Source organism: Gymnoscopelus microlampas, assembly GCF_963454915.1.
Source record: "Gymnoscopelus microlampas genome assembly, chromosome: 18".
Lineage (NCBI taxonomy): Eukaryota > Metazoa > Chordata > Actinopteri > Myctophiformes > Myctophidae > Gymnoscopelus > Gymnoscopelus microlampas.
In genome coordinates this window covers 6,091,597-6,113,396 of record NC_139955.1, presented here as the reverse complement: position 1 = coordinate 6,113,396, position 21,800 = coordinate 6,091,597, and the positions used below count along the sequence as shown (strand labels likewise).

General features: G+C 41.8%; 1 protein-coding gene across 1 annotated transcript in view; it reads left to right on the top strand.

Annotated features, from left to right (window-relative positions):
• The first annotated feature begins 11,820 nt into the window (after nt 1-11,820).
• mtmr7a (myotubularin related protein 7a) overlaps nt 11,821-21,800 on the top strand; it is a 25,325-nt gene continuing 15,345 nt past the window's right edge. Inside the window, exons 1-7 of the mRNA XM_084041639.1 lie at nt 11,821-12,026; nt 12,795-12,923; nt 13,446-13,608; nt 14,043-14,200; nt 15,404-15,532; nt 19,230-19,364; nt 20,359-20,491. Of these exons, the coding sequence (XP_083897765.1) occupies nt 12,003-12,026; nt 12,795-12,923; nt 13,446-13,608; nt 14,043-14,200; nt 15,404-15,532; nt 19,230-19,364; nt 20,359-20,491 (871 nt within the window). The 5' untranslated portion in view covers nt 11,821-12,002. The remainder of the gene's footprint in view (nt 12,027-12,794; nt 12,924-13,445; nt 13,609-14,042; nt 14,201-15,403; nt 15,533-19,229; nt 19,365-20,358; nt 20,492-21,800) is intronic.

Genomic DNA, 21,800 nt, shown 5'->3' with positions numbered 1-21,800 from the left:
GACACACTTTGGCACTAAAACTCTGTTGGCAAACTGAACAGAACACTTATTTCTCACTCCTCCCACTGTCCCCAGCCTCTCTCCATTGGCTCTGTCCCCCCTCCCCTGCCACCACGGCCCTGGCTCCAGCCACCAGCCCTGCCCTGGTGGTGAAAAGTAACTAAGTACTTTTATACAAATACTGTAGCCCTACTTCAGTACAATTTGAGGTACTTTTACTTTACTTTATACTTCTACTCCACTATGTCCCAGAGGCAAACATATATACATATATTTTTTTTTAACTCCATTGCAATTATTTGACAACTTTAGCTGCTAGTTACTTTGCAGATGTAGATTTATTTAACCAATTAAGCCCAATTTTATACTTATACAAATGACAGCTGTACAAGCTCACAATGGGTACAGGACTTTTACTGGTGAGTCGTTTTTAAATTGTGCTATTGCTACTTTTACACACCAAAAAAAACAGAGTAGAGGAGCGGAGAGGGAGGGGGGAGACGGGGGACAGGGGACGTGGGACGGGGTGGGGGCACGGGACAGGGGCGTTTTCAGCTTCCACCCGTTGTGGTGTGTTGAGCTAATATTGCACCATAAGCACCCAAATGCATCTTAAGGTCAATGGCCCAAACTGGGAGATAGGAGGACGCAGTCATCGCAGGGATGGCAACCCCACCCCCACCACACACAACCCCCCCACCCCTCCCTATACGGTAGAACTTCTCTGCTGCCGGGGCAGAAACCTTGTATCTCCACTTTTTCAACTTTTTATGTTTTCATTTTTTTTTGTAAATGAATGCTCTGCTTTGTGATAGTGCAGACAGTGTCACGTGAACGTAACGAAAATAGTAGATCTATGAGCTCACAGCGCGTCGCATCGCGACATGTGAATTGTGAGCTTGTAGATCTGCTATTTTTGATTTTTTTTTAAAGTGAAAGTGGTTACGTGTGTCTGCGTGTGTGTTTTTTTCTTTTTCTTTATAAATATTGAACCAATGAAAAGTCTTTTTCTTCCATTTTCCGAAAAGAAACGTTTTTTTTGGACATACAGGCTTTTTTTCTCAGCCCGAAATGTCACAGTGACGACTTGTCATTTCTAATGCACGCTGCGCAGGCCAAACAGATCCCAGCTGCCCCGGTACTTACTGACCACTGATAAATGGTTAGGCAACTGACGTTGACAAACATTGGAGCAGACATTTGTGTTTGCCCAGCGCAGCCCGCAGGAGCTGAGCTGCTAAAAGCATGCGTGCTGATTGGTCAATGGAGGGTACGGACGATCGAGCTATATACGCTCGCCGGGGTTTGGGTCCACGCTTAATGGAAGACAAGGTATTGCTCAATGTTCCCCCTGGATGATCGGAGTCATCGACGTCGACCGGTGGTAGGACACTGACCAAGTATGCTTTTAATTGAGTACTGTACTTTTTTTTTTTTCTTATCTGGCTATCTGCACGTTACTTGAGTATTTGTATTTTTGGATCCTTTGACTTTCACTCTATACTGCAAAGACAAGTATTGTACTTTTGACTCCACTATGTTTTCAGGTAGGGGAAAATTACATTATGAATTAACCGCTTAAGCCCTACTTCAAATAGTGAAAATAGCAGATCTATAAGCTTAAAATGCACAATGCGATGCGATATATTTTTTAAAAGTTTTGAAAATGTTCACCTATAAAGACATGCCCAAAATAGAGACACCAGGTTGAATGTGGTTACAAAATTGGCACTCATCGGCTCAAAAATATATTGGCAGACACATATCGGTCTGGCTGTAGACAATGGCATGTTTTGTTGAGTCACCTTTTGCCATCAAACACAGCTTGTGAGGTACAAATAAGGTGGAGTTTTCAGTGGAGCGCATTTTTATTTGCCCAGACCAGCTCAAACCAGCTTTAAGACCTCAGTGGGAAGGTCACAGCTGGGAAGAAAGCACAACACAGCACAGAACGACCCGGCCCACATAGCAGTGACACAGCTGAGACCCCAAACAACAGCCAGCTCTATTCCTCTATCTGTCTGTCTGTCTGTCTGTCTGTCTGTCTGTCTGTCTGTCTGTCTGTCTGTCTGTCTGTCTGTCTGTCTGTCTGTTAGACCAGGCAGCAGCCACAGCTCTGTGTATCAAGCCTTGGATTGCAGGACTGTGGACTGATTATCTGAACCGCATGCTGACGGGGAAAGCAAACGACACACGCTTTAATGGCAGCCACATCACAGCCAGGGACAACAGTTTGTTTCTAATGCACACGCATGCATACACGTACATGCATGCTGGTACACATGCACGCACGCACGCACGTACACACACAGAGAACATAACTAGTGTTTTAGCTATGATAGCTGGGTGTAGAGTACATTTGAATAAATGGAAAAACCCAGTTATTGTGGGGAGAATTAATGACTTTCTGTGACTCTGTAACATTACGCCATTGTGTGACTATTGCAACACCCACTCTGTTGTCACCCGTTACGTTACCTGTGGACTGAGCTGATGTCATAACTATAGACCCCTTGACAGACGACACTCACACTGATAAGAACCAGTATGCGCGCGCAGGCCGGCACCAAATGAAACCCATTCTGTCATGTCTCGCTAGGACGCGCCTCACTAGCCAACACACAAGAGGAGGTTGAATGTACTGAAACCAGCACACCCCGAAACAATATGTTGGGAATTGATTGCATGAAACAATCACCTGTGCGTCCAGTCTCAATATTGGTAAACAAATAATTGGTCTATAGGCTATTGAAACTGATGGGAGCACAAGGTGACACAACTGATATCTGAACGTTGCATTTGACAAAAAACTGACTATGGAGATAAATGACAATAAATACTGGTGGCTCCAAACAAGATTGGACATTTATGAACAATAAGGTCCAAATGGCACCAGTCTGCAACTGGTCAGTCCAGACCGCTGCAATGGTTTTGTTGCAAGGAGCTGCGTTGGTGTGGACTGGCCTTTAAGGCCTTTAAGAGAAAGATTTAATTAAAAGGCCTGTTTGAAAAATGTCTCAGTGAAAAACAAAACACTCCCTGTTTGTCATTCGGAATCGCCGATAAGCGTTTTAAATTAATCTGTCTGAATCACAGAGCACAGATGGACAAAACAAGAGACGGCGGAACGGCCTTTTTGTTTCACTGTTGACTCGTACTAATTGTGTGAAACCAATTGAATACATTTGTCCCCCAATAGCAGAGCGAGGCCAGGCAGCCATGGATGATGTGGAGAGTTGTTTGCCGTTGTAAGGCCCACCGGGGCTGCACGGAGTGCACGCTCCACTTAGTGCTGGTGTCACCGCGCACCCAGTCACCGGGCTGGTCTGCACGCTCCACTTAACCAACGACGGCGTCACCAGGAAATGTTGGAGTGAACAGTGAAGTGATAAGGCAGACAACAGTCCAAAGTAGCAGCATTTAGACGCAGTGATGGGGACACACACTCACGGGTCACTGAGGGTTCAACAGCAGCAGCAGCCGGTCTGGCCAATAACATATTCAACAACAAAAATAGGGCTGCGAGTCTGCGACCATCGGTTATTTTCTTTTGCGATTCTTTGATGGATTACTTTTTTGATTAAATGGGTAATCGAGAAGCTTGTTTAGTTCTTCGACCTTACCAAACACATTTTTATAATCAAATAAATGAATTAGCCTGATTAACCTCTTACGTGTATGTGTCACAGCCGACTAAGTGGTCTGTATGTGGTGGGAGGACGGCAGCTTGTTGGAAAATAAAGAGGCATTCACTTATGTAATATTTCACAGCAGAATATTGCTTCAAACTGTTTTTAAAAACACTGACAAAGCAAAGGGTTGTGAAAATACTTGTTCTGTGTTCCACATAGCCGTTCCAAAAGTGTACAGATCGAGACTTGTCTGTTTTTATTCCGTTAGTCAGAATTGCAGAACAGTTGCATGTCAGGACTTTAAGTCTTATCAAAACACATGATTGCTCCAAGAACGTTATGTTCCTGGTTGCTCAATACGTTTGTTGACAAGCCACATACAAATATATCAATCTACAAAAGGGCGCATAGTGCTGAGGGAACATACAGTAGCCTACTAGGGACACTCCCGGTGGCTTGAAACCAGCTACAGAACCATGTCATATTCCAGCTCTCTAAAATGATAAATAAATGGTGCATTTATGTAGCACCTTTCTCCAAAGTGCTTTACTGTGTGCATTAGATTCACGCATTCACACACCGATGGCGGAGGAAACCATGCAAGGCACCAACCTGCTCATCAGGAGCAGATAGGGGTTCAGTGTCTTGCTCAAGGACACTCTGAGCCATATGTCTCGAACCAGGATTCTTCCGATTCCCAAGTAGCCGCTCTACCTCCTGAGACACCCAGCATGCCACCCAGCATGTATAAGAAATGTATAAATGGAATCAACTTGGAATCAAATTCATTAACTACTATATTGAAATGAAATCCAATGTGGTTTCAGAACAAATACATATTTTGCTCAGGAGATGAGTATTCACTGAGGATCCGAGGCTTTTAACAGCGAAACTCACCTCTTAAATTTAATGTAACGGCACAAATCCTCCACAAATTAGATTTTAAGGTCAGTCTGGGCGCTGCAGCCTCCAGACATTGGCTGTTCTTAACTTCATGTAATTCTGTTTTTATGAACTAGTGAGACATGCTCTCTCTATGGATGAAGACCTCATCAGAGGCCCAGGTATATCAAAAGTAATTTCCTGTCTCTTCTGCTGTGTACTAGATTTGCATTATACTGACATGAGTATATCCAGCATACATAATACTGGATAAATACACATACAGTACAGTGTAATGCACAGTGGTGGACAAAGGACTCAACCCCAGCGCTTGAGTACTGGTGAGGCATTCCAGGCTTGCATCGTTCCTGACTTGTGCGGTCTCCGAATAGTCCGGTGTCTAGTACAAGCAAAAGAACGTGACGAGACCGTCATCATGCGACAAAGCATAGATGACAGACTTTACACAGAGATTTATTTATTTTAGCGTTTTACCCCCTAGCTTTTAACCGTCGTTATGCCAGTTCATTCCTCGCAGTCCCCACACACGTTTATGTGTGTTGTCACTGCTGTTGTATCCTACTGGCTCACCTGCCAGTGAGGCTCTATATCTATGTCCTCCCGGTGGAGGACATAGATATAGAGCCTCCGTCCTACTCGTTCCCAGGGGGGTCCCCAAATTATTTTGGGGGGTCCCCAGATGATAAGCTTAATGTGCAACATTGTTTTCTCGCTCGACAGAAACAAGCCAACAGAAAGTATAAGTGTATACACATTACGTAAGTTGGAATTTAATGACTTCTAAGATTTAATACCATGTCAAATATTACTTAAGAAACAGGCAAACATTGTGAATATAGCTTTTTTTTATTTTCACGATATTTATCTGTGGAACCGAGTCAAACTAAATGTAATGCCTACAATTCCAAGTGCTTGTCAGGGTGGGGGGTCCCCAGTTCAAATATGATTCTTTTGGGGTGTCACGGCCTAAAAGGTTTGGGAACCCTTGATTTAGACTAGAGGACGCACAGAAAAGGCCCTTGTGAACTCTTACTGAACTTACTTCACCACACACTGCAAAATCACAAGTGTACTTGAATGTGAAACTGGATATAGACGATAACAGTCTGTGCAAGAAATAAATGACCACCCACAATTTTGTGGTCCAAAGGAAAAAAACAAACAAACACCAGTATAAGACCTAAAATTGCATGTGGGTCCGAAAATATATAGAGCAGCAGCTTTAGTTTTAGACGCAGAAAGAAATATATCTGTCGTTGTGCTTTCGCGCTGGCTGCAGATAACAGAGCATTATTTTGGCCGTGGGTTGATAGTTGGTCACATTGGGTCTGTCCCCGTGGGACACATGACTTCCAAAAATGAATTCCAAAAGAGATTAAGCTTCACGTCTTGGTTAATGTGTCCACTCAATAATGTGCTTCACCCCAAATGACCGTGTAGTGTACTGTGCAGTATTTGCAGTACCAGTGGTTCTCAAACATTTTCATGTCAAGGACCCCCAAACTCATTGGCCGCGGACCGCCCCCCCTACCCTCATCTGAAAGTATTTTGTGCCAGGGACCCACATAAGAGAAGATTTGGGTTATATCCCAAGTAGAACCATGTAGTCTGGGTATATGTAGATCAGCTATTTTCATTTTTTTAATCTGTGGAACCGAGTCAAACTAAATGTAATGCCTCAACTCCTACAATTCCAAGTGCTTGTCAGGGTGGGGGGTCCCCAGTTCACTTGTACGATTATTTTGGGGGGTCGCGGCCTGAAACGGTTGAGAACCAATGCAATCTCATTTAGAACAATTGTTTTCAGAAAGTAAATGTATGGATTACTCAGCCATCAGTCCATACGATGACAAAGGTAAATTACATAATTACATTATGTAATGCATATTACGTTGCTGTAAATGACATAATTAGTGTGTTTACTGTAATAGGTCAGTTATATAATATTGATTTTGAAATAAGTATTCTGCCTTGATGGCTGCAGAGCATAACCTGCAGGCACTGGGGCAGGTAGGTAGAAAGTAGGTCATGTTTGTCAGAGATGTCATCTTTCTTCAGGGTGGGGAGACATGCGTCAGTGCGTACATATGAGTTTACAACCCCTCCTAATCGATCCCTCCCTGTAACAGTACAACACACACCGTCATGACTCATGTCCCCTCTTGACCCAATAATCATGTTTACACGTTATTACAAAACTGCATCGCAATGCTGAATTGAAATACCTGTATTTTGTTTTTGTAATTTATATGAGTAGAACTAGGCAGCAGTCAGTGCATCAAGATTGGAGTTTTCAAACGATTAGAATCACGGATATCTGTCATTTCCTGTATAAGGCACAAGGCCAGACTGCATAAGGCCAGACTGTAGTAAACGATAATGCACTAAAATATCTACTTTTGGGGTCAAATGTGTTTAACTGAATGTTTGCTCATTGGCAGTCAGTTCAGGCTGTTTAGTTTATCGCTCATTCATGTGTGTGTGTGTGTGTGTGTGTGTGTGTGCGTGCGTGCGTGCGTGCGTGCGTGCGTGCGTGTGTGTGTGTGTGTGTGTGCGTGCGTGCGTGCGTGCGTGTGTCTGCCTGCGTGTGTGTGCGTTGTCAAGCATCAGTAAGTTAATCACTTCTGCTTAGTTTAACTGAACACTTTTATTGGCTGTGGTTCTCTCCACACCAGAACCTTATTTTAGAGTGCGCTGTGCAGCAGATGAAATGATGACCCCAGGGGTCCTTGGGTGGGGGGTTCTAGGCGGTCCCCAGCTAAATTACTGATCATATAGGAACCAAATGGACCCTTATGGGTCTGTAACTGTGAGAATGTACAAATGGAACCAAACTATTGGTTCTCTTTGCCAATATTCTACAGCATTTGTTCTCGAATTTGGGTCCGGGGGCTCCCTGAGGTCCTTGGGGGGTTCCAGGGGGTTCCAAGCTAAATGAGGACCAGTTTAAACCACTTTAGCCCTATTTCAAAAATAGTGAAAATAGCCGTTACAAGCTCACACATATTTCCTATGTCCTATGGCATGCACAAAATAGGGATGCCAGCTTTGAAGTGGTTGCTTTCACTATAATGTCAGCTGTAGAAGGTAAGGTAATCCAATGAGATAACGTAAAATACATTCTGTACTAACTTTAATCCAACTACTAAGGTCTTATGGGGGTCTCTGGCCCCAAATCTTTTGAAATGGGGGGTCCGCGCGCGGCTGCATTGAGGGGGTGGGGGGTGAAACTGTTTTGAAACCATTGTCCTACAGTGTGGTTGCACAATAACACTGTTATAAATCCCTTTAGACACATCATGACTGCACAGCCTGCATGACAATGACCTGCAAAACTACACTCACATTCTAGAATGAAGCCCGCAAATAACATTCCAAGTATGTTGCACCCAACAGATGTGTGTGTGTGTGTGTGTGTGTGTGTGTGTGTGTGTGTGTGTGTGTGTGTGTGTGTGTGTGTGTGTGTGTGTGTGTGTGTGCGCGCGCGCGCGCGCGCGTGCGTGTGTGTGTGTGCGTGCGTATTATTAAATGACTTTGCAATAGGCTACACAAAAAGTATCTATTTAATATTGAACCCTTTGCACATTGCGCAATTCCAGACTGCCAAACTACACTTAAAGTACCAAAAGTAAAAGTACTAAAATGTTTGAAAATAGCAGATCTACAAGCTCACAAACACGTTGCAATGTGACACGTTGTGAGCTTGTAGATCTGCTATTTTCAAATAGCCTATGCATAAAATAGGGCTGAAATGGTTAATGTATGTTTTATAATATAATCATTTATATCTAGAAAGTAACTAGTAGGCCTAACTAAATGTTCAAATAATTGTAGCGGAGTATAAGTACAATATTTGCCACTGAGAGCCTCTGTAGCCTAGTGGAGTAGAAGTAAAAGTATTGCAAATTGGAAAAACTTCAGTAACGTAAAAATACCTCAAAATTGTACTTAAAGGGATATTTCACTTTCAAAAAAACTTTTGGTCATTTTATGGTCTACTCAGGCTTTAGTGAGCCCTCCAGACCGTTTTTAAGTTGCTTTATTCAGTATTTAGATATTTGATATTCATTTTACCAGCCACGCCCCCTTCCTATACAAACCCATTATAACTTAAAACTAAATTTTTAACCTTTTTAACCATCAAAAACACCCGTCCTTGGTTCTGGTGACTCACCCTGCCCTCCTAATGCGTGAGGGGGCCGTGTTTTTTTGATTACTTTTTTCATTTATTTTTTATATTTTTTTTTGGAAAATGAAAAAATTAAATACAAAAAATATATATTAAAAATAAATGAAAAAAGTAATCAAAAAAACACGGCCCCCTCACGCATTAGGAGGGCAGGGTGAGTCACCAGAACCAAGGACGGGTGTTTTTGATGGTTAAACAGGTTAAAAATTGAGTTTTAAGTTATAATGGGTTTGTATAGGAAGGGGGCGTGGCTGGTAAAATGAATATCAAATATCTAAATACTGAATAAAGCAACTTAAAAACGGTCTGGAGGGCTCACTAAAGCCTGAGTAGACCATAAAATGACCAAAAGTTTTTTTGAAAGTGAAATATCCCTTTAAGTACATGCACTTGAGTAAATTTACGTAGTTACTTTACACCAGGGGTCTTCAACAGGGGGTCCGGGACCCCTAGGGGGTCCTCAGAGTTAATACAGGGGGTCCCCCAAATCTTTGTGTGATATGTTTTCTTTTTTTACTTTAACCACTTGAACACTAGCATCCCTTTTCTGAGGAGAACTTTAGCCAAAAATAGCCGATCTAAGCTCACAACGCCTCGCGCTGCAGGCATTGTGAGCTTGTAGATCGGCTATTTTTGGCAAAGAGTTATAGGTGTGTACAGGGAAAAAAAGAGCAGCAAAATTGTATCTGAAACACAATTGTATACAATATAGAGGGGGTCCCTGCTTCATCTCTCTCTCAGCTAGGGGGTCCTTGGCCTGAAAACGTTGAAGACCCCTGCTTTACACCATTGCATAAGTGAAGAGGATTAACTTACTTGTGGTCGCTTGACAGCAGTGTGACAGAGATGGGGGGCAGAAGGTTTTATCTCCACGACCCCCCACGTGTTGCAGCTGCAGCATGTGGCTGGATGTGGTTGGATGTGTGAAGGAGAAGCAGGAAGATGCGATGATGAAATCTAAACGGACATTAACATTTATTGATCTGCAGTTTTAGCTGCATTAAAAGGTTGAACGGCTTTTGTTCTTTTATTCAGTGGTGTAAAGTAACTAAGTACATTTACTCAAGTAGCCTACTGCACTTAAGTACAATTTTGAGGTATTTTTACTTTAGTATTTCCAATTTTCAATATTGTTTACTTCTACTACTACATCTCAGATCTCAGAGGAGATGTTATACTTTTACTCCACTACAATTATTTGAAAACTTTAGTTTAGTTACTTTGTGTGGATTATTATTCCATAACATACATTAACCACTTCACCTCTATTTAAGCTTTGGATATTTGAAAATAGCCGAGCTACAAGCTCACAATGCATGGCAAAGCATTGTGAGCTGAGACTCAAAGAGTCTCCACTGGTCATCACATTATTGGCTCAGGAATGCGACAGAAACAAAAACAAATCCATGAATTTAAGGCTTCATGGGGTGTGTAATTGAATGATAGGAAAGAAACGTTTTTTTTTTGGGTGATCTACTCCTTTAAGTAATAGGCGCTATGCACAGCAGCCATATTGGGAATGAATTGGGCCCCTTCCTTACTTCCTTCACAGGTGTTATCAATAATACTAATTAAGGCTCTGTTCCATTCATAGTGGTTGTCTTATTTTAAAAGGCCCCCATAGCTCTGAGAGTGTACAAATGGAACCAAATGGACCCGTACGGGTCCATTTGGTTCCATTTGTACACTCTCAGAGTTACACACCCACCATAAGGGGCCATTTGGGAACCAAAATGGAGTGTTTCTAGTGAGCCAACATGCACGATATGAGCACCCTGACCAGAATGGAACAGAGCCTAGTATCATTGCATATAGGGCATCGCAGTTGCGGCCACTTCCGGGTTCCACTGCAAAATACTCAATGCATTTTTCCCATTGACTTTTCCAAAAATATTTATATCAATTAATTTAAGCCTAGAATCAAGGTATCGCAGGCTCCCAGTGAATCATGACCATTAAACGTTTTTTTTCTGTGATTTTTTTAATTTTATATTTAATTATATGATATACTATATTTAATAAATACCCTTTGTTTTGCCGTTTTCAAAAAAGTTTTTTCACAGAATCAAACGTTTTATGGTCATGATTCACTGGGAGCCTGGATAGCTTGATTCTAGGCTTAAATGAATTGATATAAATATTTTTGGAAAAGTCAATGGGAAAAATGCATTGAGTATTTTCTTCCGGCACCAGGAAGTGGGTGGGAACTGCGATGCCCTATAGCCAATAAATATGACTGTAAGTGCCCAGTCTTCTCAGTGGTAACCGGAAGAGTGGCGGACACAAAATGTGTTGTTTTATCCTAAATGTAAAAATCTAAACAAAAAACTAATAAACAAACAAACAAACAAAAAAAAAAAAAAAAAAACTAACATTTAAGGGATATTTCTACAATTAATACACATAACCTGTGGCTATCCAGTCATTATGGGCATAAACAAAAAGTTGAAAGATTATAGGCTCTATGCACAGCAGCCATATTGGAAAGAAATTGGGCCTCTTTTTACTTCCTTCACAGGTGTTACCAATGATACTAATGAAGGCGCTGTTCCATTCTGGTCAGGGTGCTGATATTGTGCATGTTGGCTCACTACACTAGAAACACTCCATTTTGGTTCCCAAATGGCCCCTTATGGTGGGTGTGTAACTCTGAGAGTGTACGGGTCCATTTGGTTCCATTTGTACACTCTCAGAGTTATGGGGGTCCTTGAAAATAACCACCACTGTGCTAAACTAAATGGAACAGAGCCTTAATTAGTATCATTGGTAACACCTGTGAAGGAAGTAAGGAAGGGGCCCAATTCATTCCCAATATGGCTGCTGTGCATAGAGCCTATTTAGATCTGATAATCATGTATAGGCCTACTACTTTACATGACTTCAGACCATTTCCACATTCTTTATCCTATTTTTTTATTATAGTTTTTGTTTTAACATTTTGTAAAAAAAAATAGCTACATTTAACACTGAGGTGCCCACAATGTTTAGGTGCCCACTCTTCTCAAGTGCCCACTCTTCTGCATATATAAGCAGCATTCGTTCGTGAAACGGGCTCTAGGACCATGAAATGCAGCCAGGTTGCATGGTTGAGAGACGGACAGGCCCAGGAATAAATATTATGATCACGACTTGCGTTTGACTGCAGGAATAAAACATCTGTTTTATGATCCATATGCCTTATGATCTACACCATGCATACATTACCCAGAGGATAACATCTAATGAACGGACGCTGTTTGATTAGAGAGATAAAGGGGATTTTCTGATTTCATCTGGTGATGGAGCACATCCGCATCCCGAAGGTAACTTAATGCAGTGATTACATTTTATTGTTATTATTTATTATTACATTTTTATAAAGTATGACTACATTTTGATCGTTTTTTAAATGACAAAATACTTTATTTGTATAATTATAATCCGTTGTGATCGTTGTTCATCTGGGCGTGTACGTGGCCACGTAGCCATTCATTCTAGTTCCTTATTCTGAACGATTTGTATTTGTTAGGATGGTTCATATAGCCTATATACTCCGAAAATAGCAGATCTGCAAGCTCACAACGCGTCCCGGTGCAACGCGTTGTGAGCTTGTGGATCGGCTATTTTCGGCGAGCGACACCCCTCGTACGAGCGAGTATATATAACTGAATGGTTCTGTAACTGTGTGACGCAAACTGTATACAAATGGAACCAAATGGACCCTTTATGGTTCCAACATTGGTTCCATTTGTACACTCTCAGTGAGAGTTAAATGAAACACTGGGGATTTTACAGTAGTGTGAAGAGATCATTGAGGTGAAGGGGTCCAACACAAATGGCCTGGGGGGGTCCGTGGTTTTGAGGGATCCATGGGGGGTCCATGAAATTAAAAAAATTGAGAATCACTGAATTGTCTGTCTGTCTGTCTGTCTGTCTGTCTGTCTGCCTGCCTGCCTGCCTGTGTGTCTGCCTGTGTGTCTGTCTGTTTGTTTGTCTGCCTGTCTGTCTGTCTGTTTGTCTGCCTGCCTGTCTGTCTGTCTGTCTGTGCGTCTGCCTGTCTGTCTGTCTGTCTGTCTGTCTGTCTGTCTCAGGTGGAGAATGTCAAGCTGGTGGACCGGGTGTCTCCCAGGAAGTCCAGTGTTGGGACTTTGTACCTGACAGCCACGCACAGCATCTATGTAGAGAACCACAGCTCCTCTGAGAGCCGCAACGAAACCTGGGTACGAAAACTCACGCACACACAGACACACACACACACACACACACACACACACACACACACACACACACACACACACACACACACACACACACACACACACACACACACACACACACACACACAGTCTCACCCAGGGACAGGGGGACTTCATTTAAATTGTTTTATCTATCAAAGAGTTATCTGTTCCTTTATTTGTATTTATTTGTTTGCTTAAATCTTGTTGAATAAAAACTTGAATCAAATCCAACTTTTTCAAATTGATTAGAAAATGTCCACAGTCAAAACATCTGCAATCGGTGGTCTAGGACTCTCCGAAATGGGGGATCGCCATCGGAACGTGGCCGCTGGCTACAATGTCAATTGGTCAGACATGCTCCAACCCTAACCCTAACCCCCAACCCCAATCCTTACCTTACACTAAAGGTGGGAGAAAACATGCTTTATAAAAGTTTCTCTTGGCAACCATTCAGAATTGAAGTTGAGTTGGTTTCAGTTTGTGTTGGTTGTCTCTTTGTGTCAGGTGCTTCACAGCTTGGTGTCCAGTGTGGAGAAGCAGCCAATCACAGCGTCAGGATGTCCGCTCGTCATCCACTGCAAGAACTTCCAGCTCATCCATTTCGTCGTCCCCCAAGAGAGGGACTGTCACGACATCGAGGCGTCGCTACAGCGTCTGTCCCAGCCAGGTGACTCCTCAATCTGTTCATGACAGATCCACAATATGCCATCTCAATCAATCGATTGATCTCAGTCAGTCAGTCAGTCAGTCATACAGCCAGTCATTCAATCAATCAATCAGTCAATCTTTATTGTCACATCAGTTGAGATACAAGTTCACTTTTTCGAGGGAGCCGAAAGCAGCGGTACGAAGGTTTCAACAACATATACTGTACTGCAGGAACATTAAAAAAAACTGAACAGGTTCAAGGTTCTACTTTATTGTTCTATCTTATGTATAATACGTTATCTAAATAAGAGTAAAATAGATTTTTGTCTGGCTTCCTTCTGACATTGCAGCAGCATAGGTTTTGTTTAAGTTTTCTTTTCACTAAACCTTTGAAAGAACCAAAAGCATCCATCTATCAGTCCCATAACAAGCAGCGTTGTGTCTTTCTTGCAGAGAGCTACGAGGAGCTGTATTGCTTCTCCTATAACCCTAACGCTGAGCGGGAGAACAGGAGACTGCAGTGGGACCTGGTGAACGTCAAGGCTGACTACAGCAGGATGGGACTGCCAAACTCCCTGTGGAAGCTCTCTGCTGTCAATCAAGAGTACAAAGTCAGTACAACCTGCAATTCCGAGAGGCTGGATGGATTAGAGCAGTGGTTCCCAAAGCTTTCAGCTCAACACTCAAAAGACAAATGAGACGTTTGCCTGGGACCCAAACTAGTGGAAATAATAGCAGATCTACAAGCTCACACACGAGTTGCGAGCTTGTGGATCTGCTATTTTCACTACTTCTTAAATGTTTATTTATTTATATAAATATGTATTATTTATATATTTATGAAATACTTTAGAAAAATGTTGGAATTGTTTTTAATTGATGAAAAGTTTTTTTGTTTAAACCCTTTTTAAATCTGATATATATATGAAATATGTAGCCTATATATAATTGTATTTATGTAGGAAACGTAAAAAATTGTATGTTTACTCGTGACCCATGAAAATTGGTCCCGACCCACTGCTTGGAAAACAGTGGATTAGAGCCCAACCGATTTCCACTTTTCTGATTTTGGAGAGTCCCAGATCACCAATTACAAATGTTTTGACTGACATTTTGTATACAAAAGTGCTAAATCTTGAAGTCAAAGATAACATTTTTTAATTGTCTATGGTAAATGGTGCATTTATATATACCTACAAGCTTGCAGATCTGTTTATCTGCAATTTCTTTTTTTTTTTTTTACTGTTTTAAAAACTTTTTTTTAAAAAGGTTACAAATCCGGACACATCAGCTGCATAATTGCAGACACCGATGTTGTCCAAAAAAAGTCAAATAATGGCTGATATATCGGTCAGGCTCTTGTACTCTAGAATCCGTAATGATGTAGAACTCTAATTCAGGGGTCTTCAACAGGGGGTCCGGGACCCCTAGGGGGTCCTCAGAGTTACTACAGGGGGGCCGCCAAAACTTTGTGTGATAGTTTTTACGCTAACCACTTTCAACCCTAGAATCCCTAGGGTTGAAAAAAGAGCAAAGAGCCAAAGGTCAAGTTAACTTAAGTATTGAGGGTTTAAGTGGTTTCAGGTCTGAAAATACACATTGACAACACTGATGAACAAGTCTATGAAGCTATCTATGAAATCTATGATAATCTATGTTAATCTGCAAAACTTTCATTTTATGCAATATGTAGCGGGGGGGTCCCTGCTTCATCTCTCTCTCAGCTAAGGGGTCCTTGGTCTGAAAACCTTTTGAAGACCCCTGCTCTAAATGACGATGTGTGTTTTCCCATCTGTGGTGTGTTGTTTTCCCAGGTGAGCGACACGTACCCAGCCGAGGTGTACGTGCCCAAATCGGCCACGCCCCCGGTCATCGTGGGGAGTTCTAAGTTTCGAAGCCGAGGCCGCTTCCCTGCGCTGGCGTACTACTGCAAGGAGAATCACGTTAGTCCACAGTTTGTCATCGTCATTATCCCTCTACCATATAGAGAACTCTTGTGTTAAAACCTGGGGTTTTTCAAAGGGGGCCATATTTGAAAATATGAAAATACCTTACAGCTGACTGCAACAGTATCTTTGGACCATAACAATGTCACATACAGTACGAATGCATCGCATTCAGTGGTGTAAAGTAACTAAGGACATTTACTCAAGTACTGTACTTAAGTACAATTTGGAGGTATTTTTTACTTTACTGGAGTATTTCCAATTTTCTGTACTTTTACTTCTACTCCGCTACATCTCAGAGGCAAATATTATACCTTAACTCCACTACAATTGTCTGAAAACTTTGTAGATTTTTCACAAAACATACAGTAACCACTTCAGCCCTATATACAATTCGGTCATTTGAAAATAGCCGATCTACAAGCTCACAATGCGTAGCGATGCAACGCATTGTGAGCTTGTAGATCTGCTATTTTCAAAAGATTCGTATACATTTGAAAACTTACATTTTGATGCCAATACCTTTGTACTTTTACTCAAGTAAATTTTGAATTCTGGACTTTTACCTGTAACCGAGTATTTCTACATTGCAGTATTGATACTGTTACTGAAGTGAACTTTTTCCACCACTGATCGCATCAACAATTATTTAACTACAGGACAATATCAATAGCCTTTTGTTGGCAGTGTAGCGAAATGTAAGTCACGCATCTGTGCTGTGAACAAAGCAAAAACAATTTGCCTTTTTCAAGCCTTTTTTCACATGCATGCACTTGCCTTGCTATTATATTTACAGTCCAATAAATTGACTTTTGTTCAAATCGCAGTGTAGCCAAAAGTAACCAGGTGTGAACAGTTCTCTAAAATAAAAAAAGAAATAAAAATTCCCTTTCTTTCACATCTTGAGATGACACACAAGGAACAAGCAGTTAAGAATCCTTACAAATTGTACTGAGAAAAGGCATATGTGCCCGGGTTAATTAGAATGGTGTGGTACTGTATGTACACTACAGTATGTGGTTAGTAGTTAAACTAGCGTTGGTCTGACTTGGCACAGAATTCCTTCCCAAGGACCCCAAGGCTGAACGTTGCTCTGAGACAAACAAATGTGTTCTTTTCAGATTTAGTTTGTTTATCTATTTATTTTTTACCTTTTATTTACCCAGGGGAGGTACGCTGAGAATGAATGATCTCAGTTGGGGGTTCAGTGGTAAATGGTAAATGGTACATTTATATAGCGCTTTTATCCAAACCACTTTACATAGATTGTGCATTACATTCACCCATTCACACACATTCATATACCGATGGCGGAGGAAACCATGCCAGCTACCAACCTGCTCTTCGGGAGCAATTAGGGGTTCAGCGTCTTGCTCAAGGATAGCCTGGTTCCAGACGAATCTGCCATTGCAAAAAAAAAGTTGCCCTCGGCAGATTAGGTCTGGCCCCTCTCAATAGAGGGGGATTTCTCTCCCTCCAAAGTTAGGAGGGACCAATCAGGGCCCAGTATGCAAATGTGGGGCGGGTTTATCACCAGAGGCATTTTTAGAATTTGCCCCTCGGAAATGCAGGTTTCACACAGAGATTCCAGACTAATATCTACTCAGTGATATTAGTCTGGCCATGCCAGGCTAGCTCAAGGACACTTCGACACTAACTCTGGGGGAGCCCGAGATCGAACTGGGAACCTCGCGGTTGCCATCCAGCCGCTCTACCCCTGAGCCACCACTGCCGCCCCAGTGCCCTGCTCAAGGGCACTTTAGCGGGGTTGAACAGATATACAATTAGTGCAATATCACTTTTGTACCGATAACCCATTTGGTTGGCCAGTTGAAACTCTTTAAAGCCTTTTTTAATAATCCAGGGTCCCCACGGTCATGAAATTCCTGGAAATATTTTGAAATAAAAAAATAAAAAAAATCCAGTACTGGAAAAGGTTTGAAATTGATCAAACATCATCAAAGGTCCTGGAATTTATCAAGGGTCCTGGAAAAATATTTGGCTATGCATTGTTTTTGGCTATTGATTTTGTTAAAACAAAACATTTTCATAAACATGAATAATATTACACGAAATATGTAACATAAGTAGTTTTTCGCCGAACGGGCTGTGTGACGGCAGCCTAATGTATGTCTCAAACTTTATTTTTGCTACACTGCCTATCTTTGGGCATTCTACATAGGAGTAAGAGACACATTATTGCGCCGAATGATTGTTATATAGAACTGGAAATTGGGCTAAATATTCTGGAAAAGTTTTGGAAATTCATTGCTAAAAATGTGTGGGGACCCTAATAATCAGTTTGATTCTTTGCATAGTTACCGCTCTTTGGCTTCGCAGGGCAGTATAGCTGCATCAAGAAAGTGTCCTAAACATTTATTTATTTATTTATGTGTGATTACATCATGTGACACACATCATGTTTTATGCGTGTGAGGTCATCTTCCCAGGGCTGAGGGTCTGCGGGTTCACGGTGTCACTGTCACTATGTACAAATGAGCTCAGATCTATTTTTATAAGCCAAAAGGGGGAATCACACAAAGGTCACGTCAGCCCCGGTCATCATGTCTGCTGAAAGGAACGATTAAAATGCTGATTAACTTTGACATCCAAAACTTTGAGGCACTCAATCATCCCATAAGACTTGTATAATAATACTTTTTGTATTACACAGTACTACAGTACTTACAATTTAAAATGTAGGCATCCAGCAGACGCTCTTATCCAGAGCGTCTTACAATAAGCAAGGCAAATAAGGGTAAATAATCACATACATACGAGTGCAGGGAGAGCAGTGTAGTGCCTCAAGACAGGCTACCAGGTAAACAATGAACCTACCGAAGCATCTGTCTAAACAATATGCTATCTAATTAACGATCTGTGCATTGAAACTATAGGATACCAGCTAAACAATGAACCTAGCATCTGTCTAGATAACATGCTATATACTGTAAATAACATTCTTAACGATTGTGGTCAAGAAAACTAAACTTGAGAAACAAAAGTGCTAGTGGGTATGAGGTGGAGACTGAAGAGATGAGTCTTCAGAATACGTTGGCAAATTGGGAGTGCAGTCTGCAGTTTTGACTGCAATGTGGAGTTTAGTCCACATTTTGTGAGCCAGGAGGCTCCCAATTTATTAATGCCAAGATGTACTAATGTCCAAAGCACATAAGGACATAGGATCACATCAAACTTAAAATTTAAGTTTCATTTAAGATGTCCATTTGCCAAGTAACATACAGCAGCAGAGAAGAAAACAAATCCTTGAGAACCACTGCAATAAAATACCCCCGCAAAACAATACTAACAACACCCTAAGGAATACAGCAATTAGCACTTAGATAGACCTTTATTGATCCTGTGGGGGAAATTCATTCATTCTTTCATTCACTCACTCACTCATTGTCATGGTAATCAGTACCACAGTTATGAACCAGGAGGGCAGTTGCCAACCCCTACCTAGCATTCGCATTTTAACCTCAAATTCAGTTATTTTACAGTATGCATAATTTCTCCACTGATTTTAGATCCTGCGCATCTCAAATCACACCCTATGTCATAGACACATTTTCTTGAATGCAACCATACATTCATTACCCACTTTCAACCTGGCTTTCCAGCATGTGTAAAATAATGTCACTTTTTTGCCATTTCTTTCTTAAATGACTCCCCCGCTCCCTCCCATCCCCAGGCCGCCATCTGCCGCAGCAGCCAGCCTCTGTCGGGTTTCAGCGCTCGCTGCCTGGAGGACGAACAGCTGCTGGAGGCCGTGGTGAGGTCCAACCCCCGCAGCCAGTTCATGTATGTGGTGGACACCAGACCCAAGGTGAGACCCCCAACCCATTGGCCTTTAGAAAAACACCAGACCCAAGGTGAGACCCTCTCTCTCTCTGGCCTTTATGAAAACACACATGTTACTGTACGATGCAGCTGTGTGTTCAGGTGGGTTATATTTACCGGCAGACAGCTGGGTTCGCTCCTCCGCTCACAACGAGAACCTTCAAAAACATCCTGCTCTCATGCTAGTTAAAACAGGGTTGATATTACGTAAAGCAGGGGTCTTCAACGTTTTCAGGCCAGGGACCCCCTAGCTGAGAGAGAGATGAGACAGGGACCCCCTTTATATTGTATAAAATTGTGTTTCAGATTCAACTTTTTTTGAATTGTGAGCTTGTAGATCTGCTATTTTTTGGCTAAAGTTCTCTTCAGAAAAGGGATGCTAGGGTTCAAGAGGTTAAGGTAAAAAGAAAAATCATGTCACCCAAAGATTTGGCGGACCCCCTGTAGTAACTCTGAGGACCCCCTAGGGGTCCCGGACCCCCTGTTGAAGACCCCTGACGTAAAGGATACAGTATGTAGTTAAAACACAAGGATGCTTTGGCAGAGGTTTGGGTTGTGTAGTTACCTTGCCATGATGCAACTCCAATTATTGGTGAGATATCTTCAATGCTTGCTCCGTTGATTAGAAACTAATACTCCAACCATAGTCTCCTCATTGACTTGGCATTGTACGATGTGGTGAAACGGCTCTAAAAGTCACTCTTTTAGGACAGAAACGAACACAAACCAAGCTGACTCTGCCAATATAGAACATCACAAATCCCAGTACGGCATCTCAAATTAAATAAATATAGAAATGTTGATTTTGCTATTTGCATTAGACCCAAATTGGATCCGTGGATACCAAAAAAAGAAAAAGGAAAGCATCGGCTTTGTTTGTGTTCGTTTTTGTGCTAAAAGAGTGATGTATCACTGATATTTGTTATGTACTGTACGTACTGTATGTATCGTAATGTAGCCCATTGTAATTGTCTTTTTAGCTCAATGCCATGGCAAACAGAGCTGCAGGAAAGGGCTATGAAAACGAAGACAATTATTCCAACATCAAGTTTCAGTTCATCGGCATCGAGAACATTCATGTGATGAGGAACAGTCAACAGAAGATGCTAGAAGGTAATAAACTATTCAGAATCATCCCATGCTGACTTTATCATGTAGACATTTCTATGTGCTGTTTATGGCACTGGCTCAGGAGACAAGAGTGGCTGTCTTGGAATCAGATGGTTCCCTGTTTGATCCCAGGCTCCTACAGTAAGTGTCCTTGAGCAAGACACTTAAGCACCAGCTGCTGCCAATAAGCAGGTTGGTGCCTTACATCACGTGTTTGCCTCCTTAACACCAGCTCAGTGGGCTTGTGCAAAATCAGGGTCGGCATCGGACCGAATAATCGGCATCGGCCGGCTTGGTGGAGGGCTCTACCGTGACACATTGTGAGGTTGTAGATCGGCTATTTTGTTTTGAACACCGTTGGACATAAAATATCTGGTAGAATCTTTTCATGTCGATTCTTTGATATATATATATATATATATATACACACAAAAAATAAACCGAATTGTCAAAGGAAATCCGCTTCTCGAACACTCGATCATTCGTAAAAGTAATCGATACAATATTCACAAAGAAAATAATAGATAGTTGTAGCCCTAATGCCCTCTGCTTCTTGACATGTTGAACGCGCCCCCTGTGGTGTTCATATTGAGCCAACGCAGCGCTGCTCGTCCCTGGACCAGGCGTCTCCCACAGGAGACTTTCTGAGTAACATGCAGGAGGGGTGCGTTCTCTAGGAACACTTTGAATCCATCTGGACCTCATTTAGGAATTATTTTGGTTTCCTGGAGTTGGGACGATCCAGGACCTCGTCCCCCCAAAGAGGGACGGAGGGCGTGAGAATGGCGATGTGGAGAGAATGAAGAGCGGGACTTGGCGATAACTCCCTGCCCCCCCTTGGCAGCACACAGGAAGACTCCCTTAACCCTTTAAGGCCGGGAAGGGAACGCATGTGTGTCATTTTAAGATTTCTTTGGCTATTCAAAAATAGCAGATACACAAGCTCATAGCGCGGCACCGAGTGCCGCGCTATGAGCTTGTAGATCTGCTATTTTTAGAAAAGTCTTGAAAATGTGTGCAAATCATTTTAACTCAAATCTTTGCTTCTGGGGGTCCCTGGAACAAAATATTTTTAGATGGGAGGGGGTCCGCGGACAAATACATATTATTTTGGGGGTCCTTGACATGAAAAAAGTTTGAAAACCATTGAAAATATAGCAACATACAGTAAGTAAAAAAAAATAAACCCCAGAAGCAAAGATTTGAGTTAAAAACTTTCGCTTTAAAAAAGTATATATATATTCAAACTAAAGATTTGCACACATTTTCACGATTAAAAAAAAAAAAAAAAGCAGATCTACAAGCTCCTAGC